General features: G+C 45.2%; 1 protein-coding gene and 1 long non-coding RNA gene across 9 annotated transcripts in view; one reads left to right on the forward strand and one right to left on the reverse strand.

Annotated features, from left to right (window-relative positions):
• Window positions 1–25,281, forward strand: LOC102445920 (uncharacterized). Of its 2 annotated transcripts, none has more exons than XR_331127.4 (5): window positions 1–183; window positions 13,140–13,290; window positions 18,062–18,290; window positions 20,663–20,795; window positions 25,135–25,281. It is a non-coding gene; the product is annotated as an uncharacterized LOC102445920 (long non-coding RNA). The 2 variants fall into 2 exon arrangements; XR_012902878.1 differs by having other exon boundaries at window positions 1–170.
• The window catches only part of KIF6 (kinesin family member 6), a 367,777-nt gene that overhangs the window by 308,168 nt on the left and 32,435 nt on the right, over window positions 1–27,174 (reverse strand). For 6 of the 7 annotated variants that reach the window (XM_075925089.1, XM_075925088.1, XM_075925087.1 and 3 more), the window contains 2 exons: window positions 23,746–23,893; window positions 2,133–2,242 (listed from right to left, as the gene is read on the reverse strand). In XM_075925089.1, coding sequence (XP_075781204.1) covers window positions 2,133–2,242; window positions 23,746–23,893 — 258 coding nt within the window. The remainder of the gene's footprint in view (window positions 1–2,132; window positions 2,243–23,745; window positions 23,894–27,174) is intronic. The other variant, XM_075925092.1, reaches the window with a different exon arrangement.

Genomic DNA, 27,174 nt, shown 5'->3' on the forward strand with positions numbered 1-27,174 from the left:
TCCTGCTGTGAAGACTCTTTCAGCTGCTCAGAGCGCTGGTCTCTAATTCCCAGAACCAGACAGGAGCCACGTTTGGAGATGGAGAGTGTGCGGCTGGGGATATAGCATCATCCTGCAATTCTGGGAGAGAAGGTCGTGCTGATGAGGCAGTGGGTATGGAGACTCTATCAGTAAGTGGTGAAGGTATGGAAACCAGGGTAGTCTCGACCAGGCTAGAGCTATTAAGATGATATGTGCATCATTTGTACTAATTTTGTTTAGAACCCTGGGGATGAGTGGGATCAGAGGAAAAGCATAAAGCAAAGGCGCACTCCACTCGAGTAAGAATGCGTCCCTGAGAAAGCCTTTGCTAAGATCCGCTCAAGAACAAAATTGGGGGCATTTGGCATTCTGGCAGGAAGCAAAGAGATTTCTGGGTGGCCAGCCCCACTGGGAAAAGATTGAGGATCGGTCTCCAAACCCTTGTCTTTTTCTCTGTGAGAAAGTACTTTGAATAAAACCCTGTTCCCTGGAATCATTTGGATGCCCTCTCTACGGCTCCTAAAAGCAGGAATCAATCAATCTCCTGTCTTAGTAGTTTTTCATGGGAAGGATCCCTGAAGAGGGATGGGGTAGGAGACAGGGTAGGGGGGAGGGAAATATAGGGGATGATGTATCCAGTAAGGATAATCTCCAATACCCAGTGGTCCGATGTTGTGGACTTCAAGTGTTGTAAAAAGGGGTGTACCCGATGAGTAAAAAGATGGCACAGTTGTGAAGGCATTGAATCATGAGGGAGGTCATGCAGACCCTCGACCACTGCCTCAAACCTGCTGTTTTGAGGTCTGAGTAGCAGAGGAATGGTCCTGGTTATAGCATCTCCACTGAAGTTGCTGTCTCGATCAGCTGAAATCATAAGATCTTTGTGGCGAGTGGTTGTACTGCCCATCCCTCTCACAACTGTATGTGGTTTACCGCTTGTGGCGATAAGGCAGGGTATACATGCCAAGGGTACAAAGGGTGGTTTGTAAGTCTTTCCTGCTGTGTAGCACCTCCTCAGTTTTGGCTGCAAACAGTTTCTGCTTCTTGCGTCTGGGTGTCCGGCTCCAGGGTGAGGGTCGCTGTGCTCCTGGTGTCCTCCTCCTCCTTGTCTTGGAGCTGCTGGTCCTCTGGGGTGTCATCCTGGAGCTGCGGCCGCTGCTGCACAGGGGTCTCCAACCCAGACTCTACTACCTTCTCTGGAGACAGGGGTTCCCCTGGCTCCAGGATCCAGTCCAGGTCCTCATAGTATGCACAATAGTGTGCTATTTCCCCAGAGCGGGAGCTGTACTCATGGGCCTTAACATACCTCTGCTGCAGCTCCTTCACCTTTGCTCTGACCTGGTCTAGTGTGCAGGGATGGTGTCCTTTTTTGGCAAGGCCATCAGCCATTCTACCATAAATGTCTGCATTCCTCGGACTGTGGAGCCTGAAGAGACTCCTCTTCAGACCAGAGCTCCAAGAGGGCTTTGATCTCAGGCGCACATCAGGAGGGTGCCCGGTGTTTGGTGCCCCTGGCTTGGTGCGGGGATGTGTCCCTGGAAGGACCAGGAGTGTCTCGGGGGGCTTGTCCCTGGGACATGGCTCTGTGTGGGCCTTCCAGCAAGAGCCAAGCAATCAGGGTCCTAGCTGGAGCTGGCTTGCTGCCACAATGCTACTCCTGGGTGCCTGTGCCTTTAAAAGATAGCTACAGGCAGGAACAATAGAGGTGAAAGGTCTGACAGGAGTGTCCACCAGGGCTTCTTCCTGGAGGCCTTTATTTAAAAAAAAAAAAAAACCTTCCCCATGTCCACACATACCTTTTTTCAACAGATCTCTGTCAAAAATAGCGTTATTCCTCGTAAAACGAGGTTTACCACTGTCAACAAAACCGCAGCATTCTTTCGATTTACTGTTGACAGAACGCGGTGGCAGTCTAGACGTAAGTAAAGATTTTTCGAAAAAAGGCTACTTTTTTCAAAAAAATCCCTGTAGTCTAGACACACCCTAACAATGGAGCACCCATGGGGACATTTCTCAAAGAAGAACATACAGTTTCAAAGAAAAATAACAAAACAGGGAATACAAAAGTGATTTTTTTATCCCTGCTGATTCTTTGTAGTTTTGTTACTCACGGCAAATCTTCCAATCTGGAGGCTTCATGTCTTGGGTCCAACAGATCATAACCACATTCATTGTAGATTTCCAAGTAGGAAACATGGGTTGTATAAACGTTGCTGCTGTCCTGAATAGAAAATAAAATAAAAAGGGACTATGAATAGCAGCCAAAGCCTTAGGTCAGCTGGATAAATTTATCACTACAGCTTCCATGATGCCTCCTCACCCTGTCTCTCATTCTTTTGCAGGATATGTTTTACATTTTCAGTTCATGACACTTTCAAGTCTGCCCACTGGCATATGCATGAAGACTACGCCCATGATTAGAAGCAAGTTTAGTCTGCTTTTTTATTGGTTCCATATATTTAAAAAAGTCTGTGTACACTTAGAATGCGGCAACTTGGTTGCAGAAGTATGTAGTATACCATTTTTCACTTTTCTGACAAAACAAGCATGTTACTATAAAAAGGTACTTCTAAATATTATAGATAGAGGTATGATCCTTAAAATATATTGAATATTTACTTCATTTTAGAAATTCCAGTGGCACACTGCTTTCCATGTTCTTTATCAAAATATCTAAACACAGCAAATGTTGTTAGCTATCCTTTGTAGCCCTACTTTCTTCCTGTATTCTGTATTGCCAGAATGCAATATAACCCAACCAGTTTCTACAGAGTTATCTCTTTCCCCAAAGCCAAATAATACAAATCTCAAAATAACGAACTACAATTTCCAAAGTATAAGTGAATTAATTTATTTAATTGGATGAAGTCACTGAGAAAGCACTCATCACACTTACAGCAGCAGTTTTCTAATCCAGTGTGCTAATCTGTCACTATACTTATAAACAATTTTCCTATGGGATGACAGAGTGACATCATCATGTCATCGGTGTCACCCCCCAGCCCATGTTTAACTCCAGACTAGCCACTCTGGGCAGCTCCTCTGGGCCTTCCATTTCTCCCGCATGGGGGGGGGGGGGGAGTGTCAATTTAGGGCACCACCAGCTCCTGCTCCCACCCTTGGTCCCAGCTGCCTTCTGCCCTGACCAGCCTCTTCATCTACAGCCTCTCCTCACACAGCGCCACGTTTCCATCGCTGCTGGCTGGCTGGGCCTACCCCCTGATCCTATCTGCCTTTTATGCTGACCGGCCTCTTCCCCCACAGCTCTACCAGCTGAAGTCCCTCCTCGCACCATGCTTCCTTTGCCACCAGCCATCCCAAGCCATGATCGTGCACCCCCCCCAGCCTCCTCACTCACTGCCCTATGAGATTTTACACCCCCCAGCCTCCTCACATAGCCCCTCCCCTGAGACTCTGCACCTCAAACCCACTCCTGCACCCTCACCCCCCCCCCCCCCAGCCAGACACCTACCCACACCCTGCTACTGCACCCTCCCTTGCTCCTGCACCTCCCCTCTGGCCAGATACCATACCCCTAACCTGCTCCTCCACCCTTCCTCGCTTCTGCACCCTCCTGCCTGGCCAGAAACCCTACCCCCAGCCTATTCCTGCACCCCACCTCCCACCCTAATTCTGCACCCACATACCTATCCCACTCACTGGCAGCCCTGTTCCACACACTGAACCCCTCAATTTTGGCCTCATCCCAGAACCTGGCAGGGGGGCACAAAATCCACTAACCTTGGAATCCCAGAAGAGTTAAACTGACCTGAGACCTTGAAGCTAAGTCCTCCCTGCCCTCCCCCATGGGGCTGGAGCACCAGGGGAGTGAGGTGTTTCATTTGGGGGCTACATCAGTGATGATTAGAGGGTTTTGGAGGAGCTTTTTTTTCTTCTCACTTGTGTGATTTTTTTTCTGTGGATCAGTGGCCCCTGAACCAATAAAGGTTCCCCATCCCTGCCATAAACAAAGACAATGTTGCAAACTTTTTTGTTGGATATAATATTTACTTTATTTAAAATGAAGCCTGACCAACAAGGCCCCAATCAGGGCCTAGCCCCATCTGGACGCAGTGTCCAGCCACATGGTCCAGCCCCCATCTGGCCATAGGAAGGGCTCATGGTGGCTCTCCTCCTGCTGTAGCGTGGGCAGGAAGGGAAGCCATGATCCGGCTGTGGCAGATGGGGGGGAAGTTGGTGAGTGTAGCAAGCAGGCGGTACAGGCCCTTGTTTTATTTAAAAGGTTATCTTAAATACAAACCATTTATTATCATGGAATAAAATACTTTCAGGGTGAGATTTTTATTGACCATGACAGAAGAGTGTTTCAGAGTAGATGGGTAGATGAAAAAAAAAGATCTGTATTATGGAACTGTTAAACCACAGCACTATGTAGATGGCAAGGGGAATTTCTGAACAGTGAGAGCTCAATTTTCTACTCTATTCATAAGGAGCCTTTTGTGCCGCTATGAGCGTGAGCTGCCCACAGGCCAATTGCTGTAAAATTCAGTACAAAGTCACTCGGCTCTATCATACTCCTTTGCTTTCTTAGGCCAAAAGTGAGAAGGGGTGCTGCTGGCTTAGGAAGTAGTTATGGCACTTCTTCCAGCTTTAAAGCAACAGAAGATTCTTCTACAAAGGATGAATTCCTCTAATCATCTGTAGATATTTTAAGGCAATTTGGGACCATTTATATATTGCAAATGCTCTTCGCACACTGGCAAATCTGGTCTTGAATGATTAAAATGGTCCTAGCTTTGTCTTTCCATTTTATTTTTTAAAATAGATACATTTTAAAGATAAATGAATACATCTTGTTGGGATTGCAGATTAGAAAAAGTAATTTCTCCTAAGAGAAGTAATTTGTATTGTGGAAAGAATTGATAAACAGATGTCACTTTTTGTGGATGGTATCAGAGGGGTAGCCGTGTTAGTCTGAATCTTGCAAAAGCGGCAAGGAGTCCTGTGGCACCTTATAGAATAACTAAAGTGTTGGGGCATAAGCTTTCGTGGGCAAAGACCCACATCGTCAGATGCATGTAGTGGAAATTTCCAGAGGCAGGTATAAATATACAGGCCAGACTCAGGCTAGAGATGACAAGGTGGATCCAATCAGGGAGGATGAGGCCCACTTCTAATAGCTGATCTGGAGGTGTGAATTCCAAGAGAGGAGAAGCTGCTTTTGTAGTTAGCAAGCCATTCACAGTCTTTATGTAATCCACTTTTTGTGGATGTCACTCAGCTTCCTCCAGCATTCTGTGAAAAACCCTTTTTGTCAGTTAAATGCCCACAGAGGGTATGTCTAGAGTACATGGCTCCGTCGACGGAGTCACATAAATAATCGCCGTTTCATTTACATCAAAATGGCCACCGTGCTGTGCCGATTAGCAGTGGTGGCACAGCGGGGCAGTCTGGATGCGCTGCGGTCGACAAGGGAAGCCTTTGTTGACCGCTCCGGTAAACCTCATTTCACCAGACATAACGGAGCAGTCAACAAAGGCTTCCCTTGTTGACCGCAGTGCATCCAGACTGCCCCGCTGTGCTGCCAAACAGCGGATCAGCACAGCGCGGCAGCCATTTTGATGTAAATGAAGCAGGGATTATTTAAATAGCTACACGCGGCACGGACTAGGTAGTTCGAATTAAAGCTCCTAATTCGAACTACCGTTACTCCTCATTGCAGGAGCTTTAATTACTCCTCGAATTAGGAGCTTTAATTCGAACTACCTAGTCCGTGCTGCATGTAGCCGCGGGCAGGTAGTTTGAACTACGGGGCATTAAAAAATGGCGGCGCCCGGGAACCTGCAAATAAAGCCCGGGGTATTTAAATCCCGGGCTTCATTTGCAAGTTCGAATGCCTACATTAGCCACCTTAGTTCGAATTAGGGTGGCAGTGTAGACATACCCTGAGATCCGAGTACATGAGAGAAGAGACAAGTATGGAAAGATGAAAGCAGGAAGAAAGAAGAAGAAAGAAGGGAGGAAAGTAAAACATTCACAAAACGTAAAAGTGTCCAGTATGAGACAAGAGAGGGAACAGTGTCCCTAAATGTATGGCTAGTTAATATTACAAAATGCTAGACACTTTAAGTGCCAAAAAAAGTCTGAAAATCAAATGTTTCTGCATGCACTCTTGATAGAAATAATTATGAAATTACTACAGATCAGATGGCTCCTTCAACCCACATTATTATTTAATCAGCATTGTACCATACCTAATCTCAAGGATTTATTATTTCTAGGGGCTTCACCTTATACACACTTATTCATGTAGGTATTCATGTAACTAAAATCTATTCGTATCAATAAGGACTGGAAGGTTACAGCTCTAAATTAGACAAGTAATATAGTACAAACCTATAATGTAATGGCTGAGCAGATGATAACCAGAACACAAAAGTAAGCTGGTTGATCAACTTATCTATTTTCACATATATTTCATTTTCACAATTTAACAAAGTAGAAACATTAAAGAAATAATGTATAATTCAGTCATGTACTTTGTGGAACAAGAGGGACAACGAACACATGCGGTCAGACAAACAATACACTACTTTTTCTTTTGTTTTCTTGGCTTTGCCTGATATAGTTGATAGAGTAGCAGAATGATTTATACTGTTTCCAAATTACAACATGTAAACAAAATTTTATTTCTCTTTTGGTGAACATTGATATTAAATTGCCAAGATTATTTCATTTATTTTCCTCTTGCAAAGATGTAATGAATTGACTATCAATGTCACTCTGTCACAACCTCTTAGAAAATTGACAATAATAATTACTGCCTCACTGATTTTGCTTTTGTCTGATGGGAAATTAGATCATTTTACTGTATTTTGGTTGAAGTGAAAACTAAATGTTAGCAGAAGTTCTTACACTTTTGATGTCAAGGACCAGTTCATAAGATCCTTCAATGGACTCCCCCAATCCTCCATTTTTTCCATGTTAACAGTTCTTGGTTCTCAATCTTTCTGGCCTATGTGTGTCACCAAAAACAATTCCTACTTAAGAGTCACTGACCTAAAAATAATGTCAATATAAAATTAAAAGAATACCTGTTGTTTACTGGTAGAATAAATAATTTTAATTTCTTGATTAAACTACATCATAGCCTTTCCAACTAAATTATTTTATTTAAGAAAGGAGGATAAAAAAGCAAGTTTTAGACCATTTGAGATTCTTCTATGCTATTTAATGAAGTGCACAGGTGTTGGAACCAATGTTTCCTCTATTTTTTGCTATTCATATGCTGAATACATTTTCTTATGTGCACTGAGGCATGTGTGGATGTGCAACATCAGTAGAAACACATGCTGCTGGCAGTGGGCACTCTGCTGAGTGGCATCTGAATCTCTCCTGGCTGTCTACCAAAGCACACAGCTTAAGGGAACACTAATATCTTTTTTTAAGGAGAAAAAATGCACCCAGATGAATAAGCTCCATACAATGTCCACTGCAACAGTGGCCATCCTGTGTGAGAGAGGGAGGGACAGGCTGAACAGTCATGCAGGGTGGGAAAAGTACTGTAATTTTTGCTTGTCACACCGTGGGGCTTTATGGCAGGTCCAAGTGGGCCAGCACAAAAGGGACTGTCATGGGAGAAGATACTGAATCACTATTTATGGGGTTACATGGGTACAAAACTCATCTTACACTGGATAATAGCTATGGAGGGGGACACACTAAAACTCCACAGCAAGCCTGCAAATTGGAGAATTTGGCCCACTAGCAGGATCTTGGAATCTATTCCCACCCACACATGCTTAGTTACCTGGAAAAAGTCATGCTTTATGAAAAGTGGTGTGAATTTCACACTCAAAAAATGAGGAAGTCCCCTTCAGAACTGTCATATGGAGTGATAGGAGCTTCAGGGGATAACCGAGTTAGTCTGTTAGGGTACGTCTACACTAGCCCCCTAGTTTGAACTAGGGAGGCTAATGAGGGTGATCAAAATTGCTAATGAAGCGTGGGATTTAAATATCCTGCACTTGATGAGCATATTACCTGCCGGTCGCCATTTTGGAAACTGACTAGCCCGAAGTAACTGCCCGCGTCTACACACAGCAGAGAAGTAGGATTCCAAGATAAACCCCTTAGTTCGAATTAACTGTTACTTCTCATGGTGAGTGTGGACAGAGAGGCCACCAGGGCAGCTGTGAGAATCCCTGGAGGCCAATTATTTCAAAATAATCACAGCTGCTCTGTCTATACACACCTATTTCAAAATAACTATTTCAAAGTAGGTGTTATTCCTCATGAAATGAGGGTTACAGATTTTAGAATAAGAAGCCCATTATTTTGAAAATATTTTGAAATAACAGGCTTGCTGTGTAGATGTTCACTTTGTTATTTTGAAATAATGTAAGTTATTTCAAAATAATGCTGCAGTGTGGATGTGCCCCTAGGAGTTAAAATTAACTTTAAAATGGCCTCTTTAAAAAAATGTAGACATGCTGTCAGCCTTGGTTGTTGTTATCCTGAATGAACTTAACAACAGAATAACGCGGATGCGCCAAACCTCCCATATAGTTTAAATTCACATAAATCTAGTACATACACTGCAATGAATTATTTTTAACTATGGCCAGATGAATAGTCCTGCTGTTCTTCATAAATGACCATTTCTTCTTCAGAAGAGGATGAAGAATAATGCTCCTTTACACAGAATTCCACAAGAACTGTGCACATGCATGTGCAGGGGAATGCTAGAAGTGAAGGAGGCAGGGGAAAACTAGGGTATATGTTCCAGCTGCTTTGTGATGCACTAGCCAAAACACAGCAGCTGTAAACCCAGCTGGACTGGCAAATATATTGTTGCTGCCAAGCACTGCTCCCTCATGCATAAATAGCCAAGCATACTGGTGAAACTGGCTATAAAATTAATTTTTAAAAATTATTAAAGATTAGTATTTCAAATCTTAAAATCATTGAAAATATCACACAGAAGCATTTTTTTGTTTGTTTCTTGTTTAGTGATCATATATGATATTTTTTTAATTTAGAAATTTAGAAAATGTACATTTCCAGAAAATGCTACATTAAAATTGTAACAGTTGAAAGTACATATCATTTAAAAACTACATTGACTTTGATTGTAAACACCTAAGGGTGTGGGCTGCCCTTGTGTTATGTTCATAAAGAGCCTGATAGATACAGGGTCTGCTACTTGACTGAGGACACTAGCTGATATCACAATAAAAAAATCATACAAATAATTTATTCTGACACATTACATAGATGTCTACTTAATCCTCAAAATTACTATAAACTCAGGAAATTCAGGTAAGGTTACATTTAAAAGAAATCCAAACAGAAATGCACTGTCAGGGCATTCAAATAACCTTAACTTCACTCTGTAATGACACCATGCAAAACCATATGATGAATAATTGCAGATTTTATTATAATGATTTTTAAAAACATATTAGATTGCTTCTTTTTCTTCCTCTATGTTGTCACTATGGCTGTGTCCAGACTCCATGCCTCCGTCGACGGAGGCATGTAGATTAGCCAGCTCGGAAGAGGGAAATGAAGCCGCGATTAAAATAATCGCGGCTTCATTTAAATTTAAATGGCTGCCCCGATCTGCCGATCAGCTGTTTGTCGGCAGATCGGGAGAGTCTGGACGCGATGCCCCGACAAAGAAGCCTTTCTTCATCGACACAGGTAAACCTGGTTTCACGAGGCTTACCTGTGTCGATGAAGAAAGGCTTCTTTGTCGGGGCATCGCGTCCAGACTCTCCCGATCTGCCGACAAACAGCTGATCGGCAGATCGGGGCAGCCATTTAAATTTAAATGAAGCCGCGATTATTTTAATCGCGGCTTCATTTCCCTCTTCCGAGCTGGCTAATCTACATGCCTCCGTCGACGGAGGCATGGAGTCTGGACACAGCCTATATGGCTAAGATAATGTTGCTTGGATAGCCTAACCACTTTCCAATACTTAGACATGGCTAGATTTCTTTCAAATTTAACTTTAACTCTGAATTAACCAGATTTCTAAGCACTAGGATTTCAAATAACAACAAACATTTCTGTAATGTATTTTACCTTGACTATTTAATACGTGCTTTCAGATGTAACTGCATCTTAATGTAGTTTTTGTCTGATAATTATTATTAGGGTCAGCCTTTGCTTAAAAAAACCTCAGAAATGAAATAACAGGTAAAGTTAGAAAAAGAGTAGATTAGAAGTTGTGGATCAGAAAGAGACTCCAAAGAAAGGGCACAGGAAAGATATTGAGAAATTGTGTAAACCACTTATTATTTAATACTAACCACTTTTCTCTCAGGCTTTGTCTACACTTCAAGGTTTTTGCAGCAGAGAGTATCCTAATGACAGAGTCATTAGCATGTGTTGCGATGTCATTCGCATATTTTCTGCCAATGCTTTTTGTGCAAGGAGTTTTTCTCCCGAGGCAGAAGGATCTTGCACAAAAGGGGGGTTTTGCACAAAACGGAAGTGGCAATGCAAAAAGCATTGGCAGAAAATATGTGAATGACATCGTGACTCATGCTAATGAGTCTGTTATTAGCATACTCTCTGCCGCAAAAACGTGTAGTGTGGACATAGTTTAACACTATAGACAAATTCATAGCCTCTAGACACAGAGAACTTCCACAAGTTTCAATAGAAGTGCTACATATGAAACATCTGCAAAACTGGTCTTATGAATATAATTTACTACCTATGAAAGTTTTCTAGAGACCACTTTTAACTAGTTTTTTAGGTTTAGATACCTTTTAAAGTATATCTAAAGACAGTATTAAGTTAAATATGTAACAGATGACATACAAGCACATCATAAGAAGAATGCATTATAGACAAAAAAATTAATCACATCTTTTTACTATTTACAGCTGTACTTGTCCATGTGGCACACATGTGTAGCTATGCTGAGAAACTTGCATAATGTCTGCCCACTTTGTGCCATACTTCAGTCAGGGTGCATCTAGACAGCACCCTTCTGTCGGAATAAGCTTTGCAATTTGACCTACGCAGATTGCATATCTGATTCCGAGTCTATGTCGAAAAAGCTTATTTTGAAATTTGGCACTGTGTAGGCAGTGCCAAATTTCAAACTAAGGCACTACTACAATAAATCCCTAACCCTCGTGGAACAAGGGTTACAGGGATACTGGAATAGAGTGCCCACTATTTCGGGAAATAGCATGAATATTTAAAGATGCAGTGTTGCTATTTCGGGATACTTCGTATCCCGAAAATGTGCCACAGTCTAGATGTACCTCAGTGAATGAGCATGTATAAATATATTACATACATTCTTAGAATGAAAGAAGAGGTACACATACAGAAAGATTATTTTGGTTTGGATGTCTTGGCTTTTAAAAAATTAAACTGGCTGAGATATTGAAATTTAAAACTATTTTCCCATAATATTTTATTAAATAGTTGTGATTATGGATCTGTGATATTTAATTGATCATAGTAAGCTCCTACCATGCAATTAACATGGATTAAGACAATCTAATAAAAAAATTCTGTTAAGTAAGTAACCTGACTTTTAAACACATTTACTAAAGTTTATCTAGAAAATGAAGTTGTATTATGAATTTGACAAATATTGCATGATGAGGAGGTTATTCACCTCGCTAGTAACTGGCATTCTCCGAGAGATGTCCCCGTGGGTGTTCCACATTAGATTTGTGCACTGCCGCCGAGCCTCAGAGCAGAAATTTCATAGCAGTGTCCCTGGGGCCACGCACGCACGCATCAGCAGCTGTGCACTGTTAGGCTGCAGGCATCAGCATGCGTGAGCCTCCTCCCGCTCCACTCCCCCACTCCTCAATTCCTTCTCTCCCCCGAAATGATGGCTTGGGAAGGCCAGGATCCCGAAGCAGAAGAGAGGAAGGGAGGGTTGTGGCACACCCATGGGGAGACTCATCTCGAAGAAGAGGAAGTTACTCACCCTGTGCAATAATGACATTTCTTCGAGGTGTGTGTCCCCATAGGTGCTCCACTTCAGGTGTCAGGCCCTGTCCCAGCACCGCAGATCGGAGAGTTATTAGCCGTGGTTTGGCCGGCCCACGCACGCACGGGATGCGTGTTGTTCACGCACTTCTGAGCATGCGCGGTATCCAGCTCCTGCCAGTTCCTCCTAATCGGATCATTCCTGAAAAACATAGCAGGAAACTCCGAAGAGGGGAGAAGGGCGGGTCGTGGAGCACCTACGGGAAACACACCTCAAAGAAACGTCATTACTGCACAGGGTGAGTAACTTCCTCTTCTTCTTCGGGTAGTGTCCCTGTAGGTGCTCCACTTCAGATGAATTCAGAGCAGTAGCTGTGCATATGGAGGTGGGATTGGAGTTACTGCTTTCTTGCTGTGGATAGTACAGCAGAGGCTACTGCAGAGTCTCGAGCAATTGCATCGATAGTGTAATGCTTAGCAAATGTCACGTCTGATGACCATTTGGCCGTACGACGAATGTCCTGCATCAGAACGCCCTAAGGAACGCGAGCGATGATGCTGTTGCTCTAGTCGAGTGGGCTGCGAGTGAGCTTGGAGTAGGCTTGTTTCTTTAATTATAGCACTTTGTAATGCAGTTCACAATTAATTTGGAAATGCATTGTGACGACAGTGATTGTCCCTTTGTTCTTTCGTCGGAACACAAAAGGAGGCATTGCGTCTGATGGAAAGGACGAGTCCTTTCTAAGTAAAAAGCCAACACCCTGCGGACATCGAGTGCGTGCAAGTGGGCCTCGTGGGACAATGGGTGTGGCTTGGGGCAGAATATGGGGAGTATGATCAGCTCATTAATGTGGAACTCAGTAAAAATGATGGGTGAGGCCGAAGGATTACTCCCGTGTTTGTAAATAGTGTGTATGGAGGGTTGGCAGAGAGTGTTGCCAGCTCTCCTACCCTTTGGGCCGAAGTTATGGCCAAGAGAAAGGCCAGTTTCATGGTAAGTAATTTTATGTCACAGGTAGCTGAGGGTATGAAGGGTGAGTAAGTAAGCATACTGAGTACAAGTTCCAAGTCCCAAAGTGCAGTAAGTGTCCTGTGTGGAGGATGTAGATTTTCCAGTCCTTTCAGGAAGCGTTTTACAAGTGGGTGAGACATTACTGATAATCCTTCTGTGGTTTTCTAAGCGCAGAGATTGCTAAGAGGTGCACTTTAATCAAGGAGACTGCCAGCCCCGTGTGATGTAGGTGCAGTGAGTAATCCAAGATGCGGTGGATCGGAATGGACTCTGCGTCACAATGACTGTCTACATACCAAGCATGGAATCGACGCCATTTGTAAAGGTAAGTTCTGCGGGTGGAGTCCCGCCTGCTATAGAGCAGGATATGCCTGACCTCTTGAGAGCAGAGGACCTCTGTACTGTGGAACCATTTAGGAACCACGCAGTGAGGTGCAACCTGTCGATCTGTGCCTGTGGAATCGAAAAATCGGGTTGTGTGAGTAGATTGGGTTATTTCGGTAGATAGTATGTGGCTTGTATGGACATTTGTAGCAGCATAGGAAGCCATGTTTGTCTGGGCCAGAACGGTGCTATAAGTATCACTATAGCTCGAGCAAGGGTAATCTTCTCCAACACTTTCGGTACAAGCGGAATTGGGGGAAAGACAAAGAAAAGGTGATGACCTCAGTTCAGAAGGAATGCATCCCTGAGGGAACCTGGTCCCAAGCCTACTCTGGAACAATACTGTGGACATTTCTTGTTCCAATGTGTTGCAAAGAGGTCTATAGTGGAGCGTCCCCACTGTTGGAATATGCATTGAATTAATTCCTGGTCGATCTCCCACTCACGTTGGGGAAAGACATGTCTGTTCAGAGCATCTGCAAGTGTATTCTGTTTGCCTGAAAGATATATGCTGATAATGGTGATACTGTGGGTTATACACCAATTCCACAGTTTTATGGCCTCTGCACGCAGGGATCTGGAACGCGCTCCGCCTTGGCGGTTGATATAATACATTGTGGTGGTATTGTCAGTAAGTATTTGAGCTGTTTGTCCTCAAATCCGTGTGAGGAAGGCTTTGCAGGTATTGAATACTGCCCGGAGTTCCAGTAGGTTGATGTGCTGGAGAGATTCCTGTGTGCTCCATTGGTCTTGAGCAAATTCGCCCTCGCAATGTGCTCTACAACCTATGAGACACATCTGATGTAATCTGCACCGTCAGCTGAGGATGGTGGAAAGGGACCCCGGTGAGCAAGTTGACCGGTAACATCCATCACTTGAGAGGTCGCTTGACTGTCAGCGGAACCTGGACCAGTCTGTGGGTGTCCTGGTTGCCTGGGCAGTACACCAAAGCCAACCACTGTTGCAAGGGCCTGAGACGTAGCCTTGCATGTCATACTATGTAAGTGGTGGAGGCCATGTGCCCCAGCAGTTGAAGACAAGCAATTATCGGGACCTTCGGGCTGATTGTAAGAGTTTGAATAAGAGTCCGTATCCTGTGGAATCGCTGTACGGGCAGATAGGCTTTGGCCATGATAGAATCTAACTGTGCACCAATGAACACGAGCTATCTTAGAGGTGTGAGCGACCACTTTGTCAGATTGAGGACGAGTCCTAAGTCTGCAAACAACATCTTTGTTAGCTCGGTTGCACGGATTGTGCTTTGATGAGGCAATCATCCAAATACAGGAAGATCATTATACCATGTCGGTGTAGATATACGGCCACTACCGACAGGGTCTTGGAGAAGACCCTTGGTGCTGAGGACAGTCTGAATGGGGGGACTTTGTACTGAAAATGTTGTGTGCCTGTGACAAACCTGAGAGAACGTCTGTGGGCTGGATGGATTGTGACATGAAAATAGGTGTCTTGTAGATCAAAGTATGTGAACCAATCCCCTGTAGTTAGTGCTGGAAGTATGGAAACGAGGGTCACCATTTTGAACTTCTGTTTCCTTAGATATCTGTTGAGGTTGCGCAGATCGAGGATGGGTCTCCATCCACCCGACTTCTTTTCCATGAGAAAGTATCTGGAGTAGAACCCCTTGCCTTGAAACTGGTCGGGTACCCTCTCTACCATCCCTATCTCCATAAGTCTCTCGACTTCTCGCATTAGAAGACTGTCATGAGATGGGTCCCTGAAAAGGGACGGGTTTGAGAGGGTGGTAGGGGGGAGAGAGAGGAGGGGTATGGAGTATCCTGATGCTACTATTTCTAGTACCCATTCGTCTGTGGTAATGGATGCCCATCTGCGCTGAAAAGGTCTGAGATGATGGGGAAACAGTTTGTGCACTTCCGGAGGGTAGGTACGGGGGATGTTGCACAGTCCCTCGATCTGGCCGTCAAACCTGCTGCTGGTTGTTCTGGGGGTTAGAACCCCTGTTAGACGGCACCCTGCGTTTTTGAGGGTGAGGTCTGCCTCTTTGCTGTTGTTGCTGGTCCTGTTGTCTGTATCTGGGACCAGTGTAAGAGAAGGGTCTTTGTCTAAAGTAAGGCGTGTAACGTCTATGGCAATATGGGGGCATATACATCCCTCAGGTCCTTAACGTTGTCCTGGAGTCTTTCCCGGAGTGTAGGACTTGGTCAGTCTTCTCGGCAAATAGGCTCTGCCTGTTGAAGGGTAAGTCCTCCACTTTGCCCTGCAAGTCCTTGGGGACTGAGGCTAATGGCAGCCATGACGATCTCCTCATAATGATTGATGTCAGTGTGGCATGTGCGGCTGCGTCAGCAATGTCCAGGGCAATTTGCAGGGCTGTTGTTGAGGCTACGTAGCCCTCCTGTATCACAGACTTCATCAATTGTCGCGTGTCATCAGGTAAATGTTGTAGAGCCATTACCACTTTAGCAAGTTATCAAAGCTGTGGTTCGATAGGTGTGCCACTTAATTCGCCCTCCTAAGGATAAGGGTGGCAGAAGAATAAACATTTCTCCCAAAGAGATTAAGGCATTTGGCTTCCTTGTCTGTGGCTGCATTTCTATGCTGGGGTATTTTGGTTTTTTGTTATGCAGCGTCAACAACCAGTGAGTTTGGCTGGAGATGGGTGAATAGGAATTCCGTACCTTTTGGAGGAACAAAATACTTTTTGTCAAACTTCTTATGGGTGGGTTGCACAGATGCGGGCATCTGCCAAATGTCATCGGCAATCTCTAAAATTGCCTCATCAAAAGGCAAGGCCATTTTGGCTTTCTGGGACCAGTGTAGATTCTTGAGGAGATGATGCTGTTTTTGTTGGACTTCAGTAAGATGTAGATCCTGTGATTCTGCCACCCTCTTGAAGAGGTCGTGAAACTGACGGATATCGTCAGTGGGGGAAGAATCATCCAGAAAGACCACATCATTGGGTGATGACAAGGACATATCTGTTGGGGAACTAGCTTGCGGTTGGAACTGTTCCAAAATTGGTACTTTTGGTGGTTCTGGTTGAGCTGGAGTGATCAGGACATCTCCCAATGGCGGGGTGGACGCACCGGATCAGGTGGCGGTATTGGCAGTCTGGATCTACTGCAGGATCGGGAGTAATAATGGCGTGGGGACCTGGAGGATGAATGGTCCAATGAGAAGCATCGATGGTAATGGGGCTGATGGCAGCACTCATCGTAGTGATGTCTGGAAGAGTATCTTCGTGAACATGATCTTCTGTATTTGTAACGGTGTCTCGAATAAGATGATCTCGTAAGCGACCTGGAAGAGCAAGATCGATGAAAGGCGTAGGACGGTGATCCCGAATCCCTGTTATATCTATGAGGTAATATCAAGTGCCGCAGTGAACGTCCACAATGAGAGACAGTAGTAATGTGGGATTCCTGATGCAACGGCACAGAAAAGACCGAAGCTGGAGACTGCAGATGGGTAAGCATCTCCGGTGGTTCAGGGCTAAGTGATGGCGTTCTTATGCGCTTTGCCTTTCCTGTAGCCTTTCTGCGCACTGGGGAAGGACTTGAGCTCTGGTGGGAGATACTTGGCACCGATATGCTGTGATCAGATGGAGTGGAAGATCTGCTACGCGACGGTCCCAGTGGTGATGGAGTTGGCCAGTATGAAGGGTACTCTCTGCGTACGCGCCGTGTTGGGGCCGCCGGTGCTGCAGATGAAGAAGAGGGAGACGGTGCCAGTAGTGCCACAGAAGCAGACAGTGCCATAGGACCATGCGGTGCCGTCAGCGTTGATGTGGGTGGGAGAGTCTGAGCCAGCATTCATGGTGCCGTGGCTGCCGGCGCCGAGGCAGCCGGTGCTGTAGCAGTCAATGCCGATATGGGCACCGGTCTCGGAATGTCTGAAACAGGTCCAGAAACTGGTATCTGTAGATTGTCTTTCAATGGAGCCGGGGCCGACTCAGGTTTTAGAGATACAGCCGCAGAAGACCGTTCCCTGTGGCGGGAAGGGCTAGGCTCCGAGGTGCACTGGCTCTTATGCCGCTCCCCGTGTCTGGATGGCCACGCGCCAGAGGTCCCTGGTCTGTCATCAACGCTCCGGCGCGAAGTAGAGGATTGGGAAGACGATTTTGTACCTCGCGGTGGAGCCGCGGGTAGTGGCACATCCAGCTTTTCCTGCTGAGGTGGCAGGAGGGCTTTGTTGAATAAGAGTAACTTTAGGTACATTTCGTGGTTGTGCCTGGCACGGGCCATGAGCTTTGTGCAATGTGGGCATTTCTGGGGTATATGCCCCTCTCCCAGACATTTTATGCACATGGAGTGCCCATTGGACGCAGACATTGCATCGCAGCACTGAGTGCACTTTTTAAAACCAGATGACCCCGGCATTCTGACAGAATTTTTTTTTAAACTGGAATATGGAACGATAACTGTAACTAAAGCGGCGAGGAGTCCTGTGGCAGCTTATAGACTAACTGAAGTGTAGGAGCGTAAGCTTTTGTGGGCAAAGACCCACTTCGTCAGATGCATGCGACGAAGTGGGTATTTACCCACGAAAGCTTATGCTCCTACACTTCAGTTAGTCTATGAGGTGCCACAGGACTCCTCGCCGCTTTTGCAGATTCAGACTAACACGGCTACCCCTCTGATACTCAACTTTAGCTAATTTACTAATAACTATTAATTAACTAACTAATTAATGGCTAACTGTAAATTTTAACAAATTTTCTTCTCTGACCGGAGGAGAGAAAGTTCGCTCCGCCTGCCACCTGTGGACGGTTAGGAGGAACTGGCGGGAGCCAGATCCCGTGCATGCTCAGAAGCACGTGAACAACCCATACCCCGTGCATGCGTGGGCTGGCCGAACCATGGCTAACAACTTTCCAACCTGCGGTGCCGGGATGTGGCCCAACACCTGAAGCGGAGCACCTACGGGAACACTACCCGAAGAAGAATGTCAGTTACTATTGAGGTGAGTAACCTCCTCTTCTTCGAGAGAGATGCCCCTTTAGGTGTGCCACATTAGGAGACTACAAAGATATTTCTCTTTAGGGAGGTAGGGACTTTGGATCTGGCAGAAAAGCGGTGGAAAGAACGGCCTTAGCTAGTTTCAGTTTGGAAAGAGGTCTCTGCATAAGTGCGTAGTGCTTTGCAAATGTGTGGTCGGAGGACCATGTAGCAGTTGTGCAGATGTCTGTTATGGGTACTTTGTGGAGGAATGCTACCGAAGTAGCTATGGCTCTGGCTGAATGTGCCGTTAAGCTATCTGGAGACAGCAAGTCTGACTGTGCGTAGCAAAGCTTGATGCAATCGGAGATCCAGTGGGAGAGTCTATGTGATGAGACAGCCTGGCCTTTGTTGTGGTTTGCTATTGAAACAAATAGTCTGGGAAATGACCAGAACAGTTTTGTTCTCTGCGGGTAAAGAGAGAGCACTCTGCGCAGGTCAAGGGTATGCATTTTCATCTCGAAAAAGTTGGCATGTGGTTTGGAAAATAAGGTGTGAAGGTGTACTGTCTGGTTGATGTGGAAGGATGAGAGTACTTTGGGGAGAAATTTGGGATGGGTATGTAAAGTAACCTTGTCTTTAAAAAAGGTGGTGTCTGGGGGATCCACCATTAGGGCTGCGATCTCTCCTACCTATCTGGTCGAGATAATAGCTATGAGGAAAACAATTTTCATGGACAAGTGTAATAAGGAGGTGGTCGCCATTAGTTCAAAAGGCGGCCTAGTTAGAGCATTCAATACCAAATGCAGGTTCCACAGTTGCATTGGTGGATCGATATCTAGATAAAGTGCCTACTGGCCCTTTAAGAACCTCTTGGTGAGTGGTTGAGCAAATATGGACGAGTTGTCTATCTTAGAGTGGAACATAGCAGCAAGGTGAAATTTAATGGAGCTTATTGCAAGGCCCACTTGTTTAAGGTGCAGAAGATAGTCGAAGATGGTAGGTAAGGAGGATGTTGAAGGAACCAGCTGGTGATATACATATCACATCGAGAATCTTTTCCATTTCTGAAGGTAAGTCTTGTGGGTGCTCTGCGCCCTACTGTGTAGAAGGACCGTTTGTACTTGTGAGCAAGTCAACTCTAGGTCAGAGAACCATCCAGGAGCCACAGCTCCAGGTGTAGTGAGTGGAGGTTCAGTTGGTCATCATAGGAGCCCAGGTGCAGAAGATTTTCAATGCAAGGTAGGTGGATTGGTGGGGCACGAGACATTACCACTAGGAAGATGAATCATGACTGGCATGGCCATGCTGGAGCTATAAATATGAGGAGGGCCTTGTCCCTCCTTATCTTGTGAACAACTCTGTTCAATAGGGGTATAGGAGAGAAGGCATAGGGTAGGTGGGATGTCCATGCAATGAGGAAGGTATCTCCCTTTGATCCCTTGCTTATGCCCACCTTGGAACAGAATAGGGGGCATTTCTTGTTGGATTACATGGCAAACAGGTCTATGGTTGGGTGACCCCAGAGGCAGAAAATGTCCTCCAATATGTGTGGGTTCATTTGCAAGTCGTATTTGGATGGAAGAGCTCTGCTGAGTGCATCTGCCTTTGTATTCAGGGTGCCTGGAAGATGCACTGTGGTGATAATTGTATTGTATTTCAGGCACCAGTTCCAAAGTGCTATGGTCTCTGGGCAAAGACCCCTTGAGATCGGGGCTCCGCCCTGATGATTTATTGTCTATATACAGTTTGACGTGTGGGCAATGAATGGGAGGTATATGACCCATGCATTCCTGAGTGCATGCAGTTCTAGGACATTTATGTGCAAGTTCTTGTCAGTGCTGGACCACAGGCCCAGGCAGGTATGATGTCGTAGGTGAAGATGCATGGATGGTTCTGGTGGATGGAAGGAGATTCCAGAACAAAGGTTCCATGGGCTTATCCACCAACGTAAGGATTCCTTTACTATCTCTGGGAGGGCTAGGGATTTGGATAGCAGATGTACATTGAGTTTGTACACCTGTCCCAGAAAGCTCTGTAAACATCTCATGTGCAGGCACACTTTGTTGACTATGAAGTTGCATGCTCCAACAGTCAAAGGCATTCAAGTGCTGTTATGAAGGGGCCGGATTGTATGGTATTTATCAAGGCCACGATTTTTTGAAAACAGTCTGTAGGTACGGATGCAGTGGCCACTGTCGAGCTGAGGCATGCTCCTATGAACTGTATCTTCTGTGTAGGAGAGACCGTTGATTTGGTTTCATTTACCTGAAGGCGGCTGAGGTGTCGGAATAGGTGTCTTGTGACTAACAGAAAACGGCAGAAATCAATGTGTGAGCGCGACTTGAGGAGGCAGTAGTCTAGGTAAGGAAATATGATAACTCTTTGTTTCCTCAGATACGCTGTGACAATTGCCAGAACCTTTGAAAAGATCCTCAGGGCCGCAGAGAGTCCAAATGGAAGCACCTTGTATTGGTAGTGTTGAGAATCTACAACGAAACAAAGAAAACTTCTGTGAGCAAGGTGGATGGTAATGTGAAAAGTTGAGGGATGAGAACCAATCATCCTGTTCCAATGCTGATAATATGGTAGCAAGCATTACCATCTTGAATGTTTGTTTCTGAATGAATTTATTGAGGGCTCAAAGGTCTAAGATGGAAGGCCTCCAACCACACGACCTTTTTTTAATCAAGAAGTAATGGGAGTAGAATCCCTTGCCCCTAAATTGTGGGGGGATGGGTTCAATCAACCCTATGTGTAAGACATGCTCTAATTCTTGTAGAAGAAGGATCTTCTTTGAGTGGTTCCTGAAAAAGGGAGGGGAAGGAGGGTGGGAGGGGGTACGGACACAAAGAGTATGTCTACACTTGCTCCCTAGTTCGGACTAGGGATGCAAATGTAGCTGACTGAAATTGCTAATGAAGCAGGGATTTAAATATCCCGTGCTTCATTAGCATAATCTCGCCCATGTGTTATTCTGCTCGCCAACTAATTTGAACCAGGAAGTGCGCTCTGGGACGCATTAGTTCAAATCAAACTCTTTGGTTCGAACTAATGTTGTTAGCTTGTGCTGATTTTCCACGTCTTGAATAGGAATGTTTAATTCAGCAGCTACACGTTTAAAAAAGTCTTGTAAATGTGCAGAGTCATCTAAAGTAGTTGAAGCTAGGGCCAGAGACCCTCCCTCTACTTGGGGGTGTCATTTTGGTCAGGAGGAGGTGCTGCCTCCTGTGTGGGTGTGTCCCCTTCTTGTATTTGTTTGGAGGTGGGGTGTTGCACTTTGTGTCATTTCTGGCCATGCTGGTGTTTCTGATAATATTGCCATTTGTTCCAGTATTGCCAACAGAGGTAAGGCTCTGGTAGAGGTACCCAGGGATTGCCATAATACGGAGGCATATTCCCAAATCTGGAAGAGTAAATACTCTGAGCTGTGTGAGGAGCATTCTCTGGTGAAATTCCCCTAAAGAAGACATCATCACATTTGGATGAAATTCTTTTCTGAGAGAGGCTACGTCTAGACTGCAAGCTTCTTTCGGAAGAACCTTTTCCGGAAGAAATCTTCCGGAAAAACTTTTTTTGAAAGAGAGATCTACACAGCAAAAGCACAACGAAAAAGCGAGCTGCTTTTGTTTTGATGCTGCCTTGCATTCAGTTGTGATTACTGTGGACAGAGAGGTCATGAGGGCACCTGTGCTTTTTCCTGGAGGCCTCTTCTTTCGAAAAAAACACTCTCTTCTATGTCCACACACGCCTTTTTCCAAAAAAGCTTTCTGTCGAAAGAATGTAATAACAGTGTGGACGTAAGTGTAGTTTTTCCAGGAAAACTCCCATTTTTCCAGGAAAACTCTGCAGTGTAGACATACCCAGAGTGATCTCTGTGATATGAACATAGCGGGAGAGTACTCAGCTTGTAAAAATGGTGAGTTAAAAGTGGATGAGACTAATAAATGTCTGTGTTGGGTGTAATGCCCAACAGGTGCTGTCATGGGAGGCACTTCTATCTGAGGCGCTGAATCATGCCTCGGTGCCAAAGGCAGTTGTGCCGCATCAGGCGCCTCTGTGGTGGTAGGTAAGGCATCTGTTAACGTGATTGGCACTGCGCTCTCATGCCGCATCAGTTGTATCATTGCCAGATGGTGCTGCACCTAATGAGGCAGGCAACTTAAAGCCTGTCACCTCGGAGTGTGAGTTAGTGCATGCCCATTGCTTTTCTGTACTGAGGGCTCCAGAGACACCAGTGGTGTCATTCGTGCTGAGGTATGGTGCCGCCACTGCTCTTGGCACCAACTGTGAGAGAGATGGCTGCTTCAATGCCGTAGCCCCTTGTGGTGCTGAGGAGGCTCTTGCATCCCTGCTGTTTGTTTCTCGGGTTGCTGGCCAGAGTCACAGGCTGGTCTAAGAAAGTTTTCCAATAAAAATAACTTGAGGCGGCGGTCTCTATCTTTCCACACCCACAGTTTTAGCTATGTCCAATGAGGGCATTTCTGAGAGATATGCTGCTCTCTGAGGCAGCGGATGCATTGTGAGTAACCATCTGATATCGGATAGGTTCTTTACATGAGGTGCAGAGCTTAAACCCTGGTGAGCCAGGCATGCCAGTGGAACCAGTCAGGGACTGCAAGAAGGGATTAACTGGGAGAAATAAAAACCCTTATACTAATCTAGATTTTTTTTAACTAATTAATTAATTAACTAACTATTTAAACTCATTAACTAACTACTATAATGAATTTAACTGGTTTTAGAGAAGTATGATCATGTAGAGGCGAAGAAGCGAGGGAGCACTGCTGAGTCTGTCTGTAGCTGGAGGCGGTAGAGAAGGAACTGAGGAGTGGGGGGGAGGGGGCTCGCGCAAGCACGATGCCTGTAGCCTAACAGCGCGCGGCTGCTGGTGCGCGCATGCGCGGCCCCAGGGACACTGCTACAAAATCTCCACTCTGTAGCTTGTCGGCAGTGCACCGACCTAATGTGGATCACCCACGGGGACAACTCTCGAAGAAGAAATTAATTTTATGAGCTTTATTGAAACATACAAAAAGCAAGGTGGTTCAAATGATTAATGGTCCACCTTTTATTACTCTTCTTGACCTAAGGTTATATGGGATTACAAATAATTCTAATACTTCACCTATGCATTGCAACACCTAGTATAGGCATCACACAGCCAAATATTTGATCAAACACCACTCTAGGCAAGTCTGAGTGTGGTGCTCTAAAAAAATAAGAAACTGAACTAATTCCAATGGTGTCCACTATTTTTCAATGCCTGGGAACAACCTGGTCATCAACCACTCATGATGACTTTATTGTAAGGTTATACAGTGTAAGGCTTGATTTCACCTCAAGTAGTCATTTTCTTTCCTTTGATACATTTAAGCCAGGATTTATTATAACATTACCACTAAGACTGTTTCTTATGATTCAATGCAGTACTAGTAAATCAGATTTTTAAAAAAAAATAAAATGACAAAGATCTGTACCTTCTCCAACTGCTGAAAAATGTAAGACAGAGTCCTGGGAATGATGCCTCGATCACTATAACGTTCTGCTCCCCCAGTGATGGTAAAAGTCTTGCCACTGCCCGTCTGTCCATATGCAAAGATAGTGCCATTATATCCTGCTAGAGCACTAAAAAAGGAAGAAATAGATACACATGTGGCATACAGTACCTCTCCCATGGTTATCTCTTACAGCTTCATCCAAACCCTGATCCAATGCCAAATGTTTCAATTGTCTTTGGTGTGCATTTGGAGCAGGGTAAAACACATTTTAGATCAGATGGAGTTTCAAGATTTTCATTAACTTAAAAAGCAATGATGTTTTGACTCATTCTATAATTAAATTAGCATTACCATTAAATTCTAACAAAGTTTATTATTATATACAGACTTTTAGTGTTTACGTTAAAAAAGTAGAGGGCTATAGAGAACATTTAATCTCTAACCCAACCCTTCTTTAATCCAGTCAGTTGGTGATGACTAAATTAGACAGCATCTGATAGTTGTCCAATAACCTGTGTTAAATGAGTTTGATGGCCCCAGTCTATTTTCTAGTAGAAAAGTGTGTGATTTTTTGTGATTCACAACCATCCCTGTTAGTCTTGTTGACAGTCTCAACAGAGAAGCCAAAAAGCCAACTGTCCTCTTGTGGAGTAATGTTAGTTCGAACTAAGGGGTTTGATTCAAACTACCATGGCCCAGAGCACACTTCCTGGTTCGAATCAGCTGGAGATCGGAATAGTGCACAGGCGAGATTATGCTAATGAAGCACGGGATATTTAAATCCCCGCTTCATTAGCAATTTCGGTCGCCTGCATTTGCATCCCTAGTTCAAACTACAGTTCAAGTGTAGACGTACCCTTTGTGCTATCCTGAAAGGGCAGAAAGAGCATAATATAGTGTGGAGGAAATGAAGTATTCCATCCATCAAACCATCCATTCCATCTCCGTCTTTCAAAGGTAGCCTGAGATCCATGGATTTTACTCATACTCCTACAACATCCACATATTTGGAAGGCCAAGCTTACTGCCCACCTTCTCCACAACTGAACAATGTATAGGAAATCCCATAAATTGAAATTCAGTGTCAAATCCATTAATATTTTTGATAATTCTCATAATTGTGGTATCTCCCATACAGAGCACTAAATGGTCCTTTGTTTCCAGTATGAACAATCTTTTAGGAAAAGTAAATATGTACAAAATTTTGTGGAAACAATAAAGAATTAGAAAACAGTTCATGGATTCTATTCTACTCTGGTTCTTATACTGTACCACTCACCAACCTATCCTAGTACCTTCCAGAAGTGCATTGTGACAGGACTAGCAGCAGTCATGTGTCAGTCTCTCTTTTTCTCTTCCTTTTTCTAGGAAGTCAACTGCGTGTGGATTTTAAAAAATCGCTTATGCTATTTATTTTTATGAGGAAAAGTAGGACAAGTTTGCAATTGGAATGAAAACTGATGGCCAGAGTATACAGCTGACTTGACAGCGGATAGCCTTGATGCACTCCCTTCCCAAAGCTGACCTGTGAAGTCAGGGTCCAGTTGAGCTTGACCAAACACTCTGTGGAAGCGTACAGCACGTGGAGAAACCTCACAAAGTCAGACCCGAAGCCAAAAGCCCCGCAGAGTGCCCAGGAGATACCAGTGATCCATCCGGTCGAACACCTCCTGATCCAAGGACAGGAGGGCAAATGACAGACCATCCCTATACCCCAGCTCTTGGAGATCCTGGACCAAATAAAGGTTGTCGAAGATGGTATGGCCCAGGATGGTGCCGCTCTACTCTGCACTAGTTAGGCCTCAGCTGGAGTACTGTGTCCAGTTCTGGGCACCACATTTCAAGAATGATGTGGAGAAATTGGAAGAGAAGCGCGACATGAATGATTAAAGGTCTAGAGAACATGACCTATGAAGCCAGGCTTCATGAACTGGGCTTGTTTAGTTTGGAAAAAAGAAAATGAAGGGGGGACATGATAGCGGTTTTCAAATATCTAAAAGGGTGTCACAAGGAGGAAGGAGAAAATTTGTTCCTCTTGGTTTCTGAGGACAGGACAAGGAGTAATGGGCTTAAAGTGCAGCAAGGGAGGTTTAGATTGGACATTAGGAAAAAATTCCTAACTGTCAGGGTGGTCAAATATTGGAATAAATTGCCAAGGGAGGTGGTGGAATCTCCCTCTCTGGAGATATTTAAGAACATGTTAGATAGACATCTGTCAGGGGTGGTGTAGACAGAGCTTGGTCCTGCCTTGAGGGCGGGGGGCTGGACTCGATGACCTCTCGAGGTCCCTTCCAGTCCTATGATTCTATGATTCTATGATAGGTCTGGTCTGGATGGACCATGTCTGCCAGCACGGACTTGAATCTCTGTGAGATGGCTTTGGCAATGATTTTATAGTCTATGCCAAGGGGTGAGATGGGACGCCAATTCCTCAGACCGTGAAGGTTCCCCTTCTTGGGCAGCAAGATGAGCACGGCTTGCCTGCACGATACAGGGAGGACCCTGCTCTCCAAGGACTCAGCCCAGATGCTGGGCCCGGCCATGCCCAGGGACTTGTTGAGATGGAGGGCTTCTGAGAACTCAGCCAGAGAGAGGAGCAACTCTAGCTGGTCCTGGTGGCCCATGCTGACAGTCAGGAGTTCATTCCAGAGAACTCTGCAGGTGTCGGTGTCAGTTGGATCTGGGGAGAAAAGGGAGGCATAGAAGGCACGAGCCCTCTCACGCATCTCCAACAGATCCATGAGGGGGGTGCCATCCTCTACCAGAAGGCAGATTATTTTTGCGCCCCCCCCCCTCTTTTTCTTCAGGGTGTAGAAGAAGCAGGAGTTGCAATCCATCTCCTGGAGGAGGTGGATGCGAGAACGAACAAAGGTACCCCAGGCCTAAAGGTCATCGAGGGCCTGGAGTTCCTCCTGCTTCTCCTAGCACGATCCGCAGAGGGATGGGTCTCTGGGGCCGGTGTCAAGCCACATCTCTAGCTCTAAAACCTCCTGCTCCAACTGCTCTATCTTCTGCTGGCTGGCTCCCTGGGTGTAGTCGCGACAGAAGAGCTACATGCACACTTTCCCCACATCCCACCACTGCCGTGCCGAAGAAAAGGCACACTGCTGCCAATGCCAGGCCAGCCAGAACTCCCAGAAGGACGCTAAAAAGCCCACATCCTCCAGCAAGCTGTTGTTGAAATGCCAGTAAACCAGCCCCAGCCTCTCCGAGGAAAGAGAGGCCATCACGGCCACCAAATGCTGAATGCTGGAAGAGTGGGCCTGAAATAGATGATGACGAAAGCAATAAATGTGGTCCAACCGGGAGTGAAACAACTGTTGACCCTCTACCTGGAAAAGGTAAATGCTGCATCCTCATCCGGGTGGAGGTCACGCCAAATGTTCACCAGGGAGTGTTGGTCTATCA

The sequence above is a fragment of the Pelodiscus sinensis genome, chromosome 3, assembly GCF_049634645.1.
Source record: "Pelodiscus sinensis isolate JC-2024 chromosome 3, ASM4963464v1, whole genome shotgun sequence".
NCBI lineage: Eukaryota > Metazoa > Chordata > Testudines > Trionychidae > Pelodiscus > Pelodiscus sinensis.